This window comes from Equus asinus, chromosome 7 (assembly GCF_041296235.1).
Source record: "Equus asinus isolate D_3611 breed Donkey chromosome 7, EquAss-T2T_v2, whole genome shotgun sequence".
Taxonomy (NCBI): domain Eukaryota; kingdom Metazoa; phylum Chordata; class Mammalia; order Perissodactyla; family Equidae; genus Equus; species Equus asinus.
The window spans coordinates 19,677,311-19,697,208 of record NC_091796.1 but is presented as its reverse complement, the minus strand read 5'-3'; the positions used below and the strand labels follow the sequence as shown (position 1 = coordinate 19,697,208).

Here is a 19,898-nt window from a genome sequence, read left to right as displayed (position 1 = left end):
CATTGTTGCAAGTCCATTATATTCTAACTGTTTGAGTGCTCCCATTGACCTTGAACTGACATTATAAGCTGTGTCTAATCTCTTCAGTCTATATTTCTAATGCTGCTTTTCTTTTTTCCTTTTTTTCTGATCCCTGTTTAGCATCACAATGGGGCTGCCTCTGAGCCCAGCAGCTGACTCCGCCCGCTCTGCAAGGCATGCGCTCTCACTCATTGCCACTGCCAGACCACCCGCCTTCATCACAACTATAGCCAAAGAGGTAAGCAGAACTTCTCAGTGTGCTCCATATTCTCCTTTAGAGGAATTATTTGATATTGTGAGCTGAGGGTCTGTATCCGCAGTAATCCTTCCAGTTTGTTCTAGAACAGTGAAGATTAATGATTTAGTACTGAAATGAATACGTATGTACCTGTGTGCATGCACACTGAATTCCACAGCAATGCATTCATGAACTAGTGCTTTTGCATTCATTTCTGTTCTCAAAGTTAATTCAGTTGTAAATATTTGACAGTAATTTTTCAATCAGAAATATAGCAAGCTTATTCAAATTAAAGTATATTAAGGGTACTCACATTTTACAAGTGTAAGTATCTACCTGTAATCAAAACTAAACTTCTTATTTAACACTGGCTCTCCAATGTAAACAAAAATGTAAGTCATAAACTTGCTAATTGTTTTTCCTATTACATGTCACAGATAAAGACTTGAATGCCAATTGATTCCCACATTCTTAGTGTTCTAACTAATTGCCCACGTCTAACTGAAAAACTAGTAAAGAACCAATTATAGGATCTTTCCTATAGGTCTTAGTAGTGGGAGAAAAAGGACAGGATGAGAAGCTCCGAAATGTTTTTTTAAAGGTTTGTTCCATTCCAGTGTGAATAGTGTGCAGACTTGGTGTCCATGATCCCATGATCCTGGAATATGGGCTCTGTCTGAGTTGTTGTTCTGGTAGCTATGATGAATTTTTAAAATATTAAATAAATACCTCTGAGTCTGCCCAGATAACCTGAAACCTATTAGTCGTATATCTGCCCCAGCCATCTTTAACAGGCATGCAGCAAATATCTGTGAGGTGAAGGTAGCTAGAAGGGAGGAAGGAGGATCCTAATAGCAAATTGTATAGGTTTATGTGAGGTGATGGGACTTTGAATTCATATCTAAAATAAATTTGTAGACTAAGGATATGTTTTTCTAATAGTTCATACTGTAATAGTGATGTTCCACTGTATTTAAAATGTACATGTATATGTGTTTATGTATTTTATAGGTATTATATATTTATATAAGGTGTATGTATGTATAAATTAACAGACATATTAGCCATGGAATATTTTTTGCCAGTTTTTCCCATCAGAGAATTATGCACAGATAGTAATAGTGAATATACTGAAAAAGCCTTACATCAGTCTGACCACTTATACAGGTCCTATAAATATGAGGCATTAAACTGCCTCTTTAAAGAGAGTAAACAAGTATTTATTATTAGTTGTGTTTTTTAACTTATTTTGCACCATTTACATATGAGTATCTTTAAATTAACTGTTAGAATAGCTATGCTTTGGATTTATTCTACTCCAGCATATGGTTAGAAAGGTAGTTTTAAAATATTTTAACATCGTAGTCCACACTTATTGCCTTTTAAAAACAAGTTTTCCACTTCACTTAGAGTTTTAGAGTAATACTGAAATATTTGTCATTGTTATTGCTGTCCCTTATGCCATCTCCATGCCTCCTCCTCCAGGGCTAGTCCATGGCTAGTCCAGGGTCCATTAAGGCCCTTTCTCCTCTGAACTTACAATTTGTATGGGGGAAACGTCACACTGAACTTACACTCTTTGCAATGCCAATTATTTTTGGAGGGATGTTTATTTGAATTTCCCAACTTGATTATAAAGCACATAGAATGGTGTATAAGCATCATTTACTATCATTACTTGAGAACAAGGAGCATATCCTATACATGCTGGTATCTGCTATCTGCTGTCCACCTCAGTGCCAAGTATCCCAACTTCTCAAACCTTCAGTGTGTCTCTTTTTAAAAATGTCATGATAATATTGTATTAAATTCTCATATAATACCCAGGAATTTATTGAATTTTATTAGAGAATACTGAGTTTTTATTGTGCTAAACACTCTTTTGCAATCAAAAGTATCTCCTGACCCACCCCAAGAGATTTGTCTTTGTTGATTCTTTAGTTTTTATTTTGTATTAATAAGTGAAAAATAAAGCAGTGGGTAGAAATGTAAAACTGTATCGAGTGTCACCCATATCGAGTGCATGGATATGTTTTTATAGGTACACAGACATACTGCTCTTGCAGCAAACACCCAGTCGCAGCAGAATATGCACACCACAACTCTCGCACGAGCTAAAGGGGAAATTCTGAGAGTCATTGAAATTCTCATTGAAAAGATGCCCACAGATGTTGTAGATCTTCTTGTGGAGGTAAGAAGATTCTGATTTAAATGACATATGAATAGGCTAAATTAAATATTCCAGCGAAGTAATATAAATCAGCCTATTTCCAGCATCTCTAAAAGAAAGAAAGAGAGGTAACTAAAATGAATTAACTTTTTTATCATTTCTGGAGGCTTTATTTAAATTTCTTCCAAAATCAAAATGATTGCTCTGTCCTTTTACCAATCACATGGAATTGGTATGTATTAGAGTAATTTTTAAAGATCATGTTCTCTTTGACATCTTTCATTATAAATAAAAGAAAACATATAGTGTGCTTAAATAAAAGCTACCAAACTGTTTATAAATATGAATTGCCTTTAAAGTAAACAAGTCTGATTTCTTTATTTTACTGCACTGTCTTACGAATGTTTTTCACAGATGAGAGAAAGGATAGCCGTAGTATAAAGTAAATATACTGTAGTTTTAGTAGATATACTATAGTTTTAAAGTAAATATTAAAATCAAACTATCTAAAATGTCCATGGACAAATGAGGCCTAAGATAATAATTTAAATTTTGGAAAATTATTTGCAATTAATCTTAGATTTGTATCTTCTCTATAAAGGTTATGGATATCATTATGTACTGCCTTGAAGGATCTTTAGTTAAAAAGAAGGGTCTTCAAGAATGTTTCCCAGCCATCTGCAGGTAAAGAAGCCTTTGATAGCATGCAAAATAATTTTCAGTAACAAAAAAGTAAAAAGCATTTTTTTAGCATGGTTAGTCTTGCTCAGTTAGAAATCCAATTGTTAATATCTGCTTACTTCCTAAAAGAATTTAGGCAAATTTTAGTCAAATACACAAATATAATAGAACCAGCTATTTGAAATTGTCATGAGAGGTTTTCTCACAACTTGAAAAGTGCGTAAGAGATAGCATCTGTGGAATATGTCTGTATTCTTATGTTCGGCACTCAAATTATCATTTACATTACAGAGAGAGGGAGCTTCTGACTTATGAGAGAAGATATACTTTTCAGCCAATAGAAACCTTTATGCCACACTTTTGCTGGTAAATTTTATTTTTAAAATAAAGGCCACCATTTGCATATCATCCTAAGTATAGGTGTTTTCCCTATGAGAAGACAGGAAAAGAAGCCAAGAGCAGTTTAAACTTTTATAAACTGTTGCATCCATTAATTATAACTCTAAGAATCTTGTATGTGTATAGCTTATGATTGTTAGGAAATGAAGATAGTTTAAATGTCAAAATGTAGTAACATTATGTTTATTTTTTTAAAGTAGTTTTTGGTTCTCAAAATGTTTAAAGCTTGATGTACATTTTGCTAAAAGTTTTTTTACTGCATGTAGTCAGTAGAAATAGTGTTTAAATCTGTTGAAGATAATTGTTTTTGTAGAAAACAGAACAACCAGTTAGTCGTAGTTACATAATATTTTTCTTTTTAAGACAAGTTCAATGATATCCTTACTTATTTTTGCTCAGTTCTGTGAGTACATTGTAGTAGAAAGCTTTATGTTAGACTATAAGTTGCTTGAGAGCAGTGACATTAAATTGTGCATATATACACTATGTCTTCTGTATTTCCTGGCATTTCAGCAAATGTTTGCTGAATTAGTTGTACTCTGAGTCCTCCAATATCTTTTTCCATATTTACAATAGACTTTTTTTTTTTTTTTAGATTTTTTTTTTTTTTTTTTTTCCTTTTTCTCCCCAAAGCCCCCCGGTACATAGTTGTATATTCTTCGTTGTGGGTCCTTCTAGTTGTGGCATATGGGACGCTGCCTCAGCGTGGTTTGATGAGCAGTGCCATGTCCGCACCCAGGATTCGAACCAACGAAACACTGGGCCGCTTGCAGCGGAGCGCGTGAACTTAACCACTCGGCCACGGGGCCAGCCCCTACAATAGACTTTTTATCCTAACCTCTTCATTTGATTGTTTCTGATTTATGCCATCCAGAAGTTAAAAGAAGAACACATATAAGAAAAAAATTATGCTGTAGTATACATATGTACAGGTGGATATTTTCTTGTGATATAGATTAGGCATGTTAGAATACAGTAACTTTTTAACATCATGCCATATTAATTCTGATTTATGTTCTTTTTGTTAAAAATTGTATATATATATCAAATCTTTTTGTGCAATTAATTGGTGTTAAGAATACATGTAGTGGTCCGGCTTGGTGGCATAGTGGTTAAGTTTGCACACTCCACTTCAGCAGCCCAGGATTCATGGGTTCAGATCCTGGGCACAGACCTATACACTACTCATCAAGCTGTGCTGTGGCAGTATCCCATATACAAAATAGAAGAAGATTAGCACAGATATTAGCTCAGTGACAGTCTTCGACCTCAAGCAACAGGGCCAATCTTCCTCACCAAAAAAAAAAAGAAAGAAGACATGTAGCTGTAACACGCCTAGTCGATTGTTCTCTCAGGAGATGTCTAAGTGAAAATGGACATTTGTCACTTATTGGAAGTGAGGAAGCACTTTTGTTGGGACTCATCTTACTGAATGTTAGCAAAGCATTCCTTATAGCACCAGTCACTGTGATGTAAGTAAGCCTCCTGGAGTCAATGTGAGGACACTGTTCAGCGTTAAATGCTGTCTGTCTTTTGCCTTGCTGAAAGCCTGCCTCCTCCCCGAGCAGCATGCTCCGTTCCGTAAGTCACCTGGTTTGCTGCCTGTCCACTGTTGTTTGCTGTTGTTTAATCACTGGGGAGTAAGGATTCTGCTTGAATGCTAAGGAGGCATCTGTGTAAACTGAATGCTCAGTGCCAGTTTTTTCTGATTTAGCAGAAAGCAATTGTATTTTGTTTATTAACTTAATGCCATTTATTGAACACCTACTGTATATCCAGTACTAGGTAGTCCCTGGGGATTCAGTGATGAATGACGTGACATCCTCAAGGAGCACAGGGTCTAGTAGGGTTGGTAGTTATAAAGACAAATAATTCCAGGGTGCTGTGTTATGTGCTGGAGTAGAATTACATACCAGGGACAGGGTTGGGCAATAAATGGACTGCTTAACTCTGGATATGGGAGTCTGAGAAAGTTTCACAAAGGAGAAGACAGACTACTAACAATATCTGTGAAAAATGCTTTCATAAAAGTGGTTGCCAGATGGAGAGGAGGAGTTGTTCTCTGCAGGGGTTTGGCGGGGGTGGTGGTAGGAGTGGTGGGGGGTTCTGGGAAAGCCTCACAGAAGATTTGATGGGGTGGGCTTTGCAGAATACATAGGCATGTGCCATCTTGAATTACAGAAAGAATCGGTCCAGCAAATGTTTGGAGGCTCAGACATATATAGTGAGTGTGGCAAATGCTGTGTAATAGGGTCTAGCATATGGATTGCAGATGGAAGCCTAGCATAGTGCCAGAGTATAGGGCTTTGAATTCCATACGAAGGAATTTGGCCATTATTCTCTAAGCAATGGTGAGTCAGCAAAGTATAAGCAAAAAGGTGTAATTCTTTTCCCAGAACATAGTTGATAAGACATAATTTTATGAAACATCAGATTTATAAGAAATAGTTGTTGACTGTCTCTTAATTAAATTGTTAGATACTATTAGAGCTGTGAAGATATAAGCCACACAGGCCCATTTATTTGAGTCAGCTTATAAACATAGAAAGATTATTAACACATCAGGTTGTAGCTTATGCTAAGTGTTAGTTCAAACAGACAATAAATTATCAAGGACTTCAGAGAACACTAGGCTTAGATGGGACCTCAAAAGTTTTGCAGGTCGATGCCATGCTACCTACTGGCTGATTTGTACTAGATTGATAAATGAACAACAAAGATATCAACGGAAGTTAAAATTATTTTATTGAATAGCTGCCATGTTCATGCCATTGTGCTAGGTGGCTTACAGTACCTATGAGCCCTCTACTTATAAATAAATGCCTTTCACTAAATATGAAACTCTAGTCATTGATGTGAATATCTGTGGTCCAGTCTTGTGTCATTTGTTTTTAAAATCTTTATATAACTTTGTGCTTTTTGTTTGTTTGTTTGTTTCCTTTCCTTTACCCTTTTTTAAAGATGCTATAGGTTGTACCTTAGGCTAACCTCTGTGATGTTGCTATATACCAGTATTTAGTTGCTGTGGTTGATGGATCAGAAGAAGGTGTAAAACTTTATTTAGCGTTCTTTTTAAGCGAGATGACGTTTGTCAAAGCATCCAGCAAAATGCTTGTGATTTAAGTATTCAGAGAATGTTAGTTTTCTGTGGATCTCTCCATCTTAATAATAATATGAAAACCAAAAATATATATAAGAAATTAGTTAATATATATTTCAAAATATTTTACATGTATAAAAAGTACAGGATGACATTATCATTTTAATATATTTTTTAAAAATTAGTTTTCTTCCAAAAATATTAAATAATTTTTAGTCAGTGTTATAAAGGTGATCTTCATGTCTAAAGTTGTATTAATTAAATTACAAGCTAATATGGTATACTGAAGTCATTGAATATTTAAAAATTGAAAGTATTCTGCCTTGGGTTCTGCATAAAATTCACTGTTTTCTGTGAGTACCAAGATGAAGTAGCATCATTGAATGCTGAACGATCCTGAGTTTTGTTTTCTTGGGTTTGGTTTTGTTTTTAACCTTGACCAATGGGCTTGTGATTCTGATAGGCATCTGGTTTTGAGGTTTTGGTTCAGAATTTCAAAACTTTTAATGTGGTAATTTCTCTAAGATTTTCTTTATTGTTGGTAATTTGGCGGTTATTTCTCAGATCTCATATTGAAATAAAATTACCATTTTACTGTTATTGTGAAAGTCTTGAGTTTTACTTTAAGCTAAGCTCTATATGTTGCTATATACCAATAGTCAATTTTATTAATTCAGGTTTGTTTGTTTATTCATTTATTTATTCAGGTTTATTAATGATTATATGGTGACTTAATATATAATTTAATGAGTGGTGGATTCATCCACTCAGTTATATTGTTAACTGAATTTCTTTGTTCCCTGGCGTCTTTAGTCAAAATATATTTAAAGTTTAAGCTGAAAGTTGTAAATTTATTGAAAGAAAGAAAGACTGATACAAAAAGTTTGATTTTTCTAGTTTTGTTCATATAATGGCTTTTCTATGAATTCTTAAAACTTTGCATAATATTTTCTGTTTAAAAATAGAAATGGATTAGAGCACATGCCAGTAAAATTCGATCAACATTCTTACCACTGACCAAAACTCACTCACTGATATTAAAACTTGAGGTTATAGCAATGTACAATTAATAAAAATAATAATGTAATCAATTCATTTATATAGCACTTTACAAATTACCAAGTGCTTTCAAACCCATTAATTCTCAAAAAATTATTTGAGAAAGGCATTATGTAAATTAAAAATTTTTGGAGAATTAGATTGTGATATTTATTGGTCAAGTGACTAATAAAGTTGTAGCTCCAAGATAACACTCAAACCTTCTTATTCATAGTCTGTTGCTTTTGCTATCCAATTTTTAACCTGTATTTATTTATTTATCCATTTATACATACATACACACACACATACATACAACACCCACTTACCTTGTTCCGTAAAAGATTTTAAGCAGCTTTGAAAGTTACTGTAAGACGTAAAAATAGTGAGGGAATTGAGGCAAAGGGAAAATAAAAATAGGAAAGAAAGAAAAGCTGAGCTTGTTTAGAAGTCCTTTGTATTCACCAGAGGTGAGCCATAAATTTGTCTCTAAACTTCCTAGCAGCCAGTGTGCAAAGAGGGGCAGACCATCAATACCTAAGATACAATGCTCGTATGGTAGAAATAGAACCATTGTTCGGAGAAACATACCTGAAAAACTAAGATCCATATGAAATTGAGAGTCCTCAGATAGAACATATAAAATACTTTTCAACAAAGTATATTCACTGTTTGTTAGTTGAGAGACCTGAGGACCCAGATAAGAAGGTGAAACTTAAAAACAGATATTGAGTGCTCACCGCCTGTTAGGCCCTGTGGGGAATAAGATCTCTAAGTGTAGTTGCTGGACTTTCAAGAGAATCGCCTGATTTCTAGGCTCCACCTGAGAGCCACTACATCAGACTATCATGAAGCTTGGGAAGCTGCGTTTAACAGCCTCTCCTGCTGATTCTTATGATCACTAAAGTTTGAAAACAAGTACTCTAATAATCCAAAATCGAGGGAAACAAAACCTGAGTCATTGTTCTTTGTGACCATGTTCTGTTGTGTACACCCTTGGATCCCTGATTGCTTATTTATTGAATAAAGTTGGAATTTCCAAGGAAACATCTGAAGACACTCCACCAGCCCCCGCATTCCAATGATGCATCAGTAGTTTTTAAAGACTTCCTCCTAGACAGCATCACAGAATGCCAGCGGAAGACTTTAACTTCAAACTGTTCATTATCTTTTATCTAAAACTCAGTTGAGAAAAGAGAAAATTAGAAGCTAGATTAAAAACACATGGTCCATTTATTCCTCTCCATGTTCTAGTTTATACCCCTAGATTAAACTAAACCATCAGAGAGTGCCTGTTTGGACCACACTGCCTGGTCTCCTTCAGAGTTGCCTTCCCCAAGTTCTCCTTCAGCATTATTGCCACAGTTTGCGTGGAGGAACCTTCCAAGAGAGTGTAGCAAGAAGACTGTCAGCGCATTTATTGTAGGGATCATGTTGATGTCATGCAGTGTATCGTTTAGGGTCCCTTCTGTGAAGACTCAATCAAGACATTTCTCTTAATTCCAAATGGCAGGCATTTTTGCTTTGTTTTGTACTGAGGAACTAGTATGTGTTTTGTTTTTTGTTTTGGGGTTTTTTTCCCCCGACGAAACCAATGTTATTTTAAAAATTTTGCTTTGGCTGTTAGGCAGCTTAAAGCCAAATTCCCTGCCTAACTTTAGTACTTTACGGCTTACCTCTCCCATTCTCTTACTCCATCATCCCACCTCAGGCCTGTCTTCTTTTTCTGTCTTTTTATTGTATTATATGCTATAAGCTTTCCTAAGTCCTTTATGTAGTGTGTGTATATACATGTATGTATGTACCTATGTATGTATATGTGTACATGAAACATATGCACATTTTAAATTTTATTTCAAAAGCCATAGAAACAATAATCATAAGCATAATACCAACTATGATTATTTTCTAAAAATAAAAATGGCTTCATTGTGTTAACTGAAATATCCTAGATCGTCCTATATCTTATGTGTCTGTAGATATTTTTCTATAATATATTTAGTAAAAGATATACAAATTACATAATTTTAATTGCTGTATAAAGTTTATAGTCATAGATGTAAATATTCCCTAATAATTCACATTTTAATTTCAGGGATATTATTAATAATATAGTGGCATCCATTAATAATACAAGAAAATTATTTAGGGCCAGCCCAGTGGCACGGCGGTTAAGTGCCCACGTTCTGCTTTGGCGGCCCAGGGTTGGCCAGTTCGGATCCCAGGTGTGAACATGGCACCGCTTGGCAAGCCATGCTGTGGTAGGCATCCCACATATAAAGTAGAGGAAGATGGGCACGGATGTAACATGCTCAGGGCCAGCCTTCCTCAGCAAAAAGAGGAGGATTGGCAGCAGATGTTAGCTCAGGGCTAATCTTCCTCAAAAAAATAAAATAGAATAAAATAGAAAACTTTAAAAAAAAAAAGAAAAGAAAATTATTTAGATTTCAATGCCCTTGAGAGAATATAGCACAGACATCTTTCAAAACAGTTATACAAAATAATTCTGCTAGATTTTTCATCACTATAACAAATAAGGCTATATTATATAGGAATTAAACTGCATTCTTTTTAGAATGCAGATATATTGGCGACATGATTGTTACAACATTGAATTAATTTTATGTTTATGAATAAGCAGGATAAGAAATACAATAAGGTAACACTGAAGAAATGAATTCCTCTAGGTTTCTCTCCCAGCTCAGTGGACTTTGCTTTGCCTTTGTCAGTCTTCTAGATCATCTTCAAAAAGGCTTCATCCAGCACTCTAGCTAATTATTGTTAGAGGCAGAAGTACAGAGGTTCTGAGTAATTTACACTTAATTGCCTGGGCTATAAATAATGCAACATCCTCAGTTAAAAATACCCCAGACACTAAGAAAATAGAATGAACTTCTTTCGCGGCTTGGGAAGATAAACATCACTGAAGTTTCCTCAGAATTCATTGTTAAAATGTATTTACCTGTTGGTGTGTTACTAAACTTTAATATCCTTGTGAAGTCCCCCATATAGCAGATCAATCTATTTAATTAATTATTCCTCTTTTGGTCGCTGTATAAACACAGTGACTCATTTTACGCTACTATACTTGGTGCAGGAGCATAAAGTGTGAAAGTGTAGAAAAGGACAGATGTTACTGAGAGAAGCAATACAGAACACACGTGCATGATATGCACTTATAAAATTATTACTTTAAGGGCTTATTACTCATTTTGCAAAAATGTTCTTTACTAATCTCAGAATAGAAAAATTTAAATTCTTATAAGCTACTGACTATCACTCAATTAGAAAGGAAGGTAAAGTACCTCTGGAAATATAATATGATTATAATGTAATTTTTTAATTTAAGCCTATTTTATTATATTCTTGAGGACTGGTAGGGACATAATTCATAACAAATAAAGGATTAGGGATTTTTTAAATGAAATTGTAAGTTGATAGGAAAATAAAATTATATTTGGAGATATAAGAGGTTTCAGGATATATTCATCGCAAATGTTAGATATGCCTCTAAATGCAATTTTTAGTCACTTAACAGCCCTTCAAGTATGCGTGTTGTAAGTAGCTTGAAGAAAGGGGCTTTTGCAACCATTTCTTTTACAGTACCCTATAGCAACAAGTAGAGGGCTTCATCTGGCCAAAGCCACATGCCCCAGAATTCCCAGATAGATCCTTATTTCATGTATTTTTATTCTTTTAAATTGAGGCAATTTGTTTGATGTATAACTAAGAGTGGTTTAATTTTTATGCCTTTTAAAGACTTGTCAAATAAATTCACAGACACCAAAGAAATCCTTTGTTGGACTCTGTCCCAATTTTTAGTTTAGAAAATATGAACACTCAATATAGACGCTCAATACCTGTAGTTGAATAATGATACCAGCTACACCACTTTGTGTGTTTCATCCTTAATTTTGTCATAATAATGGCACCAGTTATTTTACTTGAGCAGGGACCTTGCTGCATTATTTTTATAGAATTACAAATTGTAGAATTTTGAAAGTGAAAAGGACCTCGTGTCATGAATTACCTACTCCTGCCCTTCATTTTACAAACAGACAAACTTAAGAGCATTTTTGTGCTGACAGTCAGATGAAAGTGATGCCAGCTTTGCTGAACGGATCCCACACCTGCTCTGTGTTCTGCAGGGTGGGCTGTGCACCCGCTGCACAGGCATGCACAAGTCAAGGGACACACAGAGTCGTGCTGTCTCATCAGAGGATGAACTAACTGTCGTGCTCCAGCCCCTGGCTTCTTCCTTGCTTCATCCTTCATTCCATCCTCTCTCGCCTCCTCTTGGGCTTGGCTCTTTAGAGAACCCTTCTCTGACTTGTATCCTCAGCTGCTTCTCTCTGGCGTCTTTTCCTCATCCTGGAAGCATGCTCTGTTATCTCTCATTTAAAAACCCTTCCTTCCCTCTGCATCTCCTCTGTCTACTCCCCAGTCTCTCATTTCTCCTTCTCCAGGGAAAGGAGTCTGCACTCCGTCCATTTGTCACTTCTCATACCCTCTCAATCTACTGTAGTCTGACCTTTGCCCCCGTTATTTTGCTGATATCTCTCTCTCCCTCTGGTTACAATTTTTTGATTACCAAATGTTTTCCAGTCTTTATTGTAGTGGTTTTCAAACTTTTTGGTCTCAGGACCCCTTAAAAATTGAAGCCCCAAGGAGTTTTTGTTTATAAAGGTTATATCTATAGATTTTTAATGTATAAGAAATTAAAACTGAGAAATTTTTAAAATATTTATTAAAAATAATGATAAACTCAGTTCATGTTGATATAAAAACATATTTTTATGAAAAATAACTACTTACCAAAACAAAAAAAATACTGAGAAAAGCAGCATTGTTTAATAATTTTGCAGATTTCTTTAATATCTGGTTTAATAGAAGACAGGTGGGTTTTCATATCTGCACGTCTTTAATCTGTTGCCATATGTTGTTTTAATTGAAGTATGTGGTGAAAATCTGGCATCACACGGATATGTAATTGAAAAAGGGAGGAGTGTTTCAATAGCCTGTTAAGATTCTTTTGCATCTTCTTTGGTAGTTCACCAAAACTCAACACGTGGTTGTTTTTTAAAGATCAGTTGCAATGTGGAGTCTGCAATCTGCACAAACATTTCATACTGTTATATTCACTCCACTGATGAATCTTGCACTTTGGGTCTGTCATCCATGTGTGATTATTTAATGTTGTGCATTTGTCTCTGCAAAATATTGGTTCACCGAGTCATGTGTATTCTCCATATATTGCCACATTGCAATCCACAGTATCAAAAACCACATTAGCTAATATCACTACTGATCTCATCAGAAAAGTCAGTGAGTATTAGGAAGCCACATACCATTTTCCAAAACTCTAATTTTTACTTCAAAGACTGAATTTTATCATTGGCAACAAATTCTGTCAGTTGTTTTCCTGGACACGAACAAAATAGTTCATTTTCAAGAAAATGTCTGCCAAATACCCAAGTCCAAGTAACCACAGTGTGTCTCTTGGTGATACTTTCAAGAAAAATGGTGTTCCATGAAAAAAACGGCTAGTTTAGCTTGCACCTCAATCTTACAAGTATTTTTCCCCGAGACAACCATCATATTTCAGGGTATGGTAGAAGTGCTTTGTGTGTACTTCCCATTTTGTCACACTAAATATTAAAAGGATATGTACTCAAGGGTCAAAATTGAAATAAAATTAATAATTTGTACCGCTTCATAAAGGACATTCTTAAGTGAAAATCCCTATATCCCAAAGTCATAACCTTTCCTAGGATCCAGTGCCTGGGAAGAAGATAGGCTGGACTTCAGGAAGACCTCGGATTAGTTTTTCTGAGACTCAATACAAATCCTGAAATTTATTCTACTTACTTTAAAGGACGCTTGACTTTTCTAGGGATTCCTGGCTTTCCTCAAATTCCATTGCTGCAGGGGCCCAGAAGGGGATCTCCTTAAAGAGCCCTGGACTTTTGGTGTTACACAAAGCGTCATACCTGGCAGCAAAACTGCCTATCATTTAGGGCTCACGTTGCAGATGATATTCTATTAAATGTGTCAGACCTGTGTTCTTCAAATCCCAACCTCAAGTTCACTATCCTGAGGGCACGTCAGTCTTTTTTCTATTCCTTGAATAGGGTCAAGCTTATTTCTACCTCAGGACTTTTGGTCTTGCTCTTCCCTCTGCCTGGAATGCTCCTCCTCCAGATCTTGACATGGCCTGTTTGGTTTCATCATTCAGGTCAACTCCCCTGACCTTCCTATCTAGAATAGCCTCCTGGCCATCTCTGTCCCATTACCCTTTTATCTTCATGGAATTTATATACTCTGGATTCATCTTGTTCATGTTTTTGTTTCCTTCTTAGGCGCATAAGATCAGGGACCTTGTCTGATTCGTTTCCTGTTATGTTCCCAGCCACTTGAGCTGTTGAATGAATGCAGAGACCCTGTGTCTGCAGTGAGTGGTCAGAGGATCTGCTCCTGGAAAAGAGGGCGAGGGCAAGCACTCTAGGCCCTTCCTTCACACCCTCTTCCTGCTTCAGCTTCCGTAGCTCTCCCTTCTCTATTTCTCAGGCACTTCTTCCCAGTCCTCAATCTCCTCTCATCCTGTTGAGTACAGTTATCCTATAGTCTCTTCTCAGCAACCTAAGTGCCTATCAAGTGTTGCTTTCATTTCATTGAAACAAAATGCTCAAAGATATGCAGTATATATAATTCCCAAAGACACAGAATATGTGTGAAATCTTAAGATATATGGACACTATATATACTCACACTATGTGTACTTAAGATGTGTATACACCCACACATATGTACGTACTATACTTTTTCAAGGATGGGAGACTCTAAGTCTGCGATTCTCAACATTTTTGATCTCAGGTCTCCTTTACCCTCTTAAAAATTATTGAGGGCCCCAAGGAACTTTTGTTTATATGAGTTATAACTATCAATATTTGCCATACTAGAAATTAAAACTGAGAATTTTTTTTGATGTCACTTTGATCTTCACCACAAGTCAAGAGGCAGGATAGGCACATACTCTTTTTTTTTTTTTGAGGAAGATTGGCCCTGCCAATCTTCGTCTTTTATTTTCTCCCCAAAGCCCCGCAGTACATAGTTGTATATCCTAGTTGTAGGTCATTCTAGTTCCTCTGTGTGGGACACTACCTTAGCATGGCTTGATGAGCGGTGCTGCATCTGCACGCAGGATCCAAACCAGTGAACCTCAGGCTGCTGAGGCAGAGTATGCAAATTTAACCACTCAGCCACGGGGCCGGCCCCTAAAACTGAGAAATTTTTAAAGTATTTTATTTAAAAATAACCCATTGTATGTTAATATAAATAATATTTTAATGAAAAATTATATTTCTAAGACAAATTAGGAGAAGGGCACTTTTTAATATTTTTTCCAATCTTTATAATGTCTGGCGTAATAAAAGCCAGCTGGATTCTCATATCTGCTTCTGCTTATGGTGTTTCACATCATGTAGAATCTGGAAAGGTCAGCTATACACCGTGAGAAGAAGAGTGAAAAAGGCAGGTGACATCTTAGTGTTCATATGGAAGCGCCTTTGACCTCAGACCGTGCTTTGAGGACCACTGCTCTAAGCCATCGCTGTGGGCTTGCCTCCCATAACAGATGAATCCTAGAGTATGGGGGCTCCCGCCTTTGCCTCAGCCACCCTTGGGGTGAGGGGTGGGGGCCAGGGAGTATATGGGAACTCTCTGTGCTTTCTGCTCAATTTTGGTGTGAACCTAAAACTTCTCTAAAAAACAAAGTCCAGGGGGTGGCTGGCCTGGTGGCATAGTGGTTAAGTTCGCATGTTCTACTTCAGCAGCCTGGGGTTTGTAGGGTTTGGATCTTGGGCACGTACCTACCACACACTGCTCATCAAGCCATGCTGTGGTGGCATCCCACATACAAAATAAAGGAAATGGCACAGATGTTAGCTCAGGGACAATCTTCCTCAGCAAAAAGAGGAAGATTGGCAACAGAGGTTAGCTCATGGCCAATCTTCCTCACCAAAAAAAATTTTAAAAATACTATCTAGGGGGCCACCCGTGTGGGCCTAGTGGTTAGGTTTGGCGTGCTCCAGTTATTTCAAATAACACTAGATGGTATTTCTTTTTAGAATTGAAAATTAATATGAAAAGAAAATATTGACTGGTTTTTAACAAGTAAATATTGTCTTAGTATGCAATTTCCAAAACAGAAAAAAAAGAAGTCACTGAAGAAATAGAAATCAGTAAATGAAGTTTGAGTGATTTAACAAAGTAAAATAATTTTTAAGCAATCATGTGGCTTTTCTTGATTAAAAATTTCTGGAAGTATTTTGGAATTCTTCCATTTATTCAGACATTTAGTCTGTGTCTGCTCTGTGCACTGTGCCATGCAGGGCCAGCGTGGTCTACTTAGCTACATCTGATCAGTCAGCCACTGTCCCTGCCCTCAAGGGCCTTGAAGTTGGCTTGGCAGAGACAGAGTGGTTAATCAAAGAAATGTCACAAATGCTATGATGAAAGGGTATCCAGGACATTGGAAGAGTCTTAGGTGCTATGATGGGAGGGCCATAAAGGAGGGAACTGGCAATTGTGCACAGGAGGAAAAAGGAGAATTGGTGTTTTAGCTGAATTTTAAAAGATGAATAGATGGGGCTGGCCTGTTGGTATAGTAGCTAAGTTTATAAGCTCCACTTTGGCGGCCCTGGGTTTGAAAGTTTGGATCTTGCGTGCAGCCCTAGCACCACTCATCAAGCTGTGCTGTGATGGTGTCCCACATAAGATAGAGGAAGATTGGCACAAATGTTAGCTCAGCGACAGTCTTCCTCACAGAAAAAAAAAAGATGAATAGATGTTAATCAGGCAAATAAATCCTTCTGACTCCAAATTCTAAGCTATTTCCATATGCAAAATAGGCTCTCATTGGTTGAAAGACTATATTAAATACAATTGTGAATCTCTGACTAATGAATCAGTGATCACTTTGCAAAAATTACGTGTATTCTTTTACATTATGTATTTCACTGCCAAGACTGAAGAAATCTCAATCCCTGCATAGAACTGACCAATGTATTTAGTGGCTCAACTACTTGGGCTTCTTAGTAGGCATTAAAAAGACGTTAGTATAGTAAAGAAGGAACTAACTTTAAAGGACTCAGGATATAAATTTCTCTAATTCACTATAAACGGATAAATCACCTGAATTTTAGTAGTATCGACATTGAAATTTAAAGTGTTTTATACTGATTATCTTTCTATATGCCTTTGTTGGGAAGCATCTTAGTATGATTTTACATAGAAAATGTACTTTATATTAAAACACTTTTATTCACTTGTGTCCTTTAAATGTAATTATTGCTTACTAACAGTTGTTTCCATTAAAAAATACTACAACTGTGGCACCATACAGCCATTAAAAAGATTGAGGTCATTCCATTTCTGCTGACATGGAAAGATCAGTAGAAGAGAAATTTAAAGAGAAACTAGGAAAATTTCAGAAGAGTATGCAAAATAAAACCATTTTTGAAGAAGAAAATTTTATGTCAGGGTTGGTATTCATGCATGTACGTGTATACATATGAAGAGAAAAAAAGTCTGGAGAGACACACCGCAAAGTGTTTCTCGTGGTTCCCTGGGGTGCTAGAGGGCACGAGTGGGAAAAGGTACCCTTCCTTTCTTAACTGTTTACTTTTCTGTAGTCTCATCTCTGTGTTTCTTTTTTACAATGAGTGTGTATTCCTTTAAAATTGGATATATGTTAGAATAATTCAAGTGAAAGAAATGGTATCACTGGGGAAACATTAAAGCTATAATATAGATAAAATGCAAAAAATTCAAGGTAAAATAAGTATTTAAACTTTGGAACTGAATGGGGAAAAAAAAGAAGAGTTAAAAGTCTGTATTTTGAGAGGGAGTTTACCTTTTCTAAAACTTTGTTATTATGTAGACAGACTGATTGATTCTGCTTTTCAAGGGAAAAGCTGAATCAGCTTTGTTCACCCTAAATGGGCACTTAAAATCCAGTAAAGAAATGAGCACTGTCTACTTGAGAACAGTGCATGAGCTCATTTTTTTAAAAGTCCTCCAAACCTGTGGTTTGTTCTCATCCCATATGGCGATAGCAATAATGGGTTGTAAAAGAGCTGCTATTCTAACTTCCAGTAAAATTCTTAGATTAGTTACCTTTTATAATAAATAAATAATTATACAAGTTACTCCTGTACTCACATGAGTAGAAATTCCTCTAAAACTGTTTTAGTCCATTTCCCTACTCCTAGAAACTCCCCAACAGATGGCCAGCTTTCAGGATTAAAGTTCTTCATGAGAAAAACAAACACTCTAGAGCTTCCAGGAGGATTCCATTTCACTATGTAACAGGAATAATACTTAATTTTCAGATTGTTTGAAATGATACAGAGAAGAGTTTCCAACCCAAAACCCTATTATTTGTATTAGCAACTTTAAGCTGAAACTAAAGTAATTTGCAATTGTTATCAGGTTATATTTGCAAATCACAAATATTTAAGAAATATGCAAGTTTGAAATGTTTTGAGGTGTTCATTTCCCTTACTTATTAGAATGTTAGTAGTCAGCACTTACTTGACCCAGGAAAATTAGCAAATAAATTACGTCTTATTTATCCTTTCTGTAGGATATATGCAGAAAAGCAAATGATGATGATGATGATAATTATGATAGCTACTGCAGTTTGCAGGTACTTACCATAGTAAGTGCTGATTATGTGCCAGGCACTGTTCTAAGTACCTTACATCTATTAATTTATTTAATCCCCACAGCAACCATAATGGGTCCTATTATTGTTCCCATTTTACAGAGAGGAAACTGAGGCATAGACAAGTTAAGTAACTTGCCCAAGGTCACACAGTTAGTCAGTTGCAGAGCCAGATGATAAGAGACCTCTTTCTCGGCCATCACAACACACACTCAACATGCATGGTATTTTTCCTTGCAGAAATTCTGCGCCCTGGACACCCTTGGAAGCGTGTCCAGTTCTCTTTTTAACACCCCAGCTACAGTGTGCCTATACAAGTTTTTTCAGAAGGAAAGTAATTCACCTATTAAATACTCAGCAGTGTTATTCGGGAAATGCCTGTTTACTGTTTACAGTGTGCAAGATGCTGAATGGGAAGTTGTGACTCTCAAATGGAATTCTCCAATGTCCATCACTATCCCAGAATGAGAGGTCTGTCCATTTTGTCTTTTGAACTGATGCCTCCACTGGAATGAAGCACTTCTAGAAAACGTTTCCCCACCCTCCACCACTGATACCTCTGAAAACTAACACACCTCCCCTTGAGCCGAATGCCTTCAACAAAGCCACTTTCGTGTCTCTAAATCTTTCAGACACATTAGCAGCAGGAGGCTGGAGTTCTTGGGGGTGTGTACAAACATTTTCTATAAAGTGCCTCCTCCTTTACCAAGCACTCCCCCTTGGTTACTGCTGTGCATCTCTGAGGGCTGTTGACCAATGCTCTGAGAACGTACTCCTGAATCTTTGAGGCCCTGGCCCCTCACATGGTGGCCCTCAGAAGAGCTCTTTGACATCTCATAATAGCCAGCAAGGGTAGGTGTTGTCACTGGTACCTTCTTGTGGTCAGAGTGACCTGTACATTGCTCCTCTGCAGAAAACCTACCATTCTTCCCTGCAGAACAGGTTTGCTGTGTTTAGGACTCAATGCTTTTCCATGGATTGTTAGGAACATGTCGTGGGTATTGAGCACAGCCCTCGTCCTCCCCATCCAGTATGTACAAGGAATAAAAGGATGCAGTGTGTTGATTAGATTTTAAATAATTGTTTGCATTAATAAAGAAGCCTGCATGCATATCCTGAAGAGTGTAACCAAATGAATCAATCTAAAAACTTACTTCATGCAAATTAAAAATGCGATACATTTTTTCCTTGTATTAGGAAAAAAGTAGGAGTTTGAAAATACTAAATGGGGGCACTCTTTTACTTTTAGTGGAAATTGAAGGTAATTTGGCATTCCCTATCAAAATTTAAAATGTGTAAATGCTTTTATCTAGAATCTTGCTTTGGGGAATCTATCCTACAAAAATACTCACCTAGGTGTACAAGGACCCGTGTACAATACAACCCAAAAGTCCATCAGAAAGAGAATGGTTAAATAATGGAAAGTACATGCACAAGAGTACAATATAGGTGTGAAAAGTAATGACATGGGAGGATGTCCCATGAAGTATCGAGCGAAGCAAAGTAAGTTGCAGAATAATATATG

The 19,898-nt window shown here is 36.4% G+C and overlaps 1 protein-coding gene across 9 annotated transcripts in view; it reads left to right on the top strand.

Annotated features, from left to right (window-relative positions):
- Nucleotides 1-19,898, top strand: part of WDR7 (WD repeat domain 7) — a 357,038-nt gene that overhangs the window by 266,280 nt on the left and 70,860 nt on the right. For all 9 annotated transcript variants that reach the window (XM_070512986.1, XM_014847072.3, XM_014847081.3 and 6 more), the window contains 3 exons: nucleotides 142-259; nucleotides 2,301-2,450; nucleotides 3,031-3,113. In XM_070512986.1, the coding sequence (XP_070369087.1) occupies nucleotides 142-259; nucleotides 2,301-2,450; nucleotides 3,031-3,113 (351 nt within the window). The remainder of the gene's footprint in view (nucleotides 1-141; nucleotides 260-2,300; nucleotides 2,451-3,030; nucleotides 3,114-19,898) is intronic.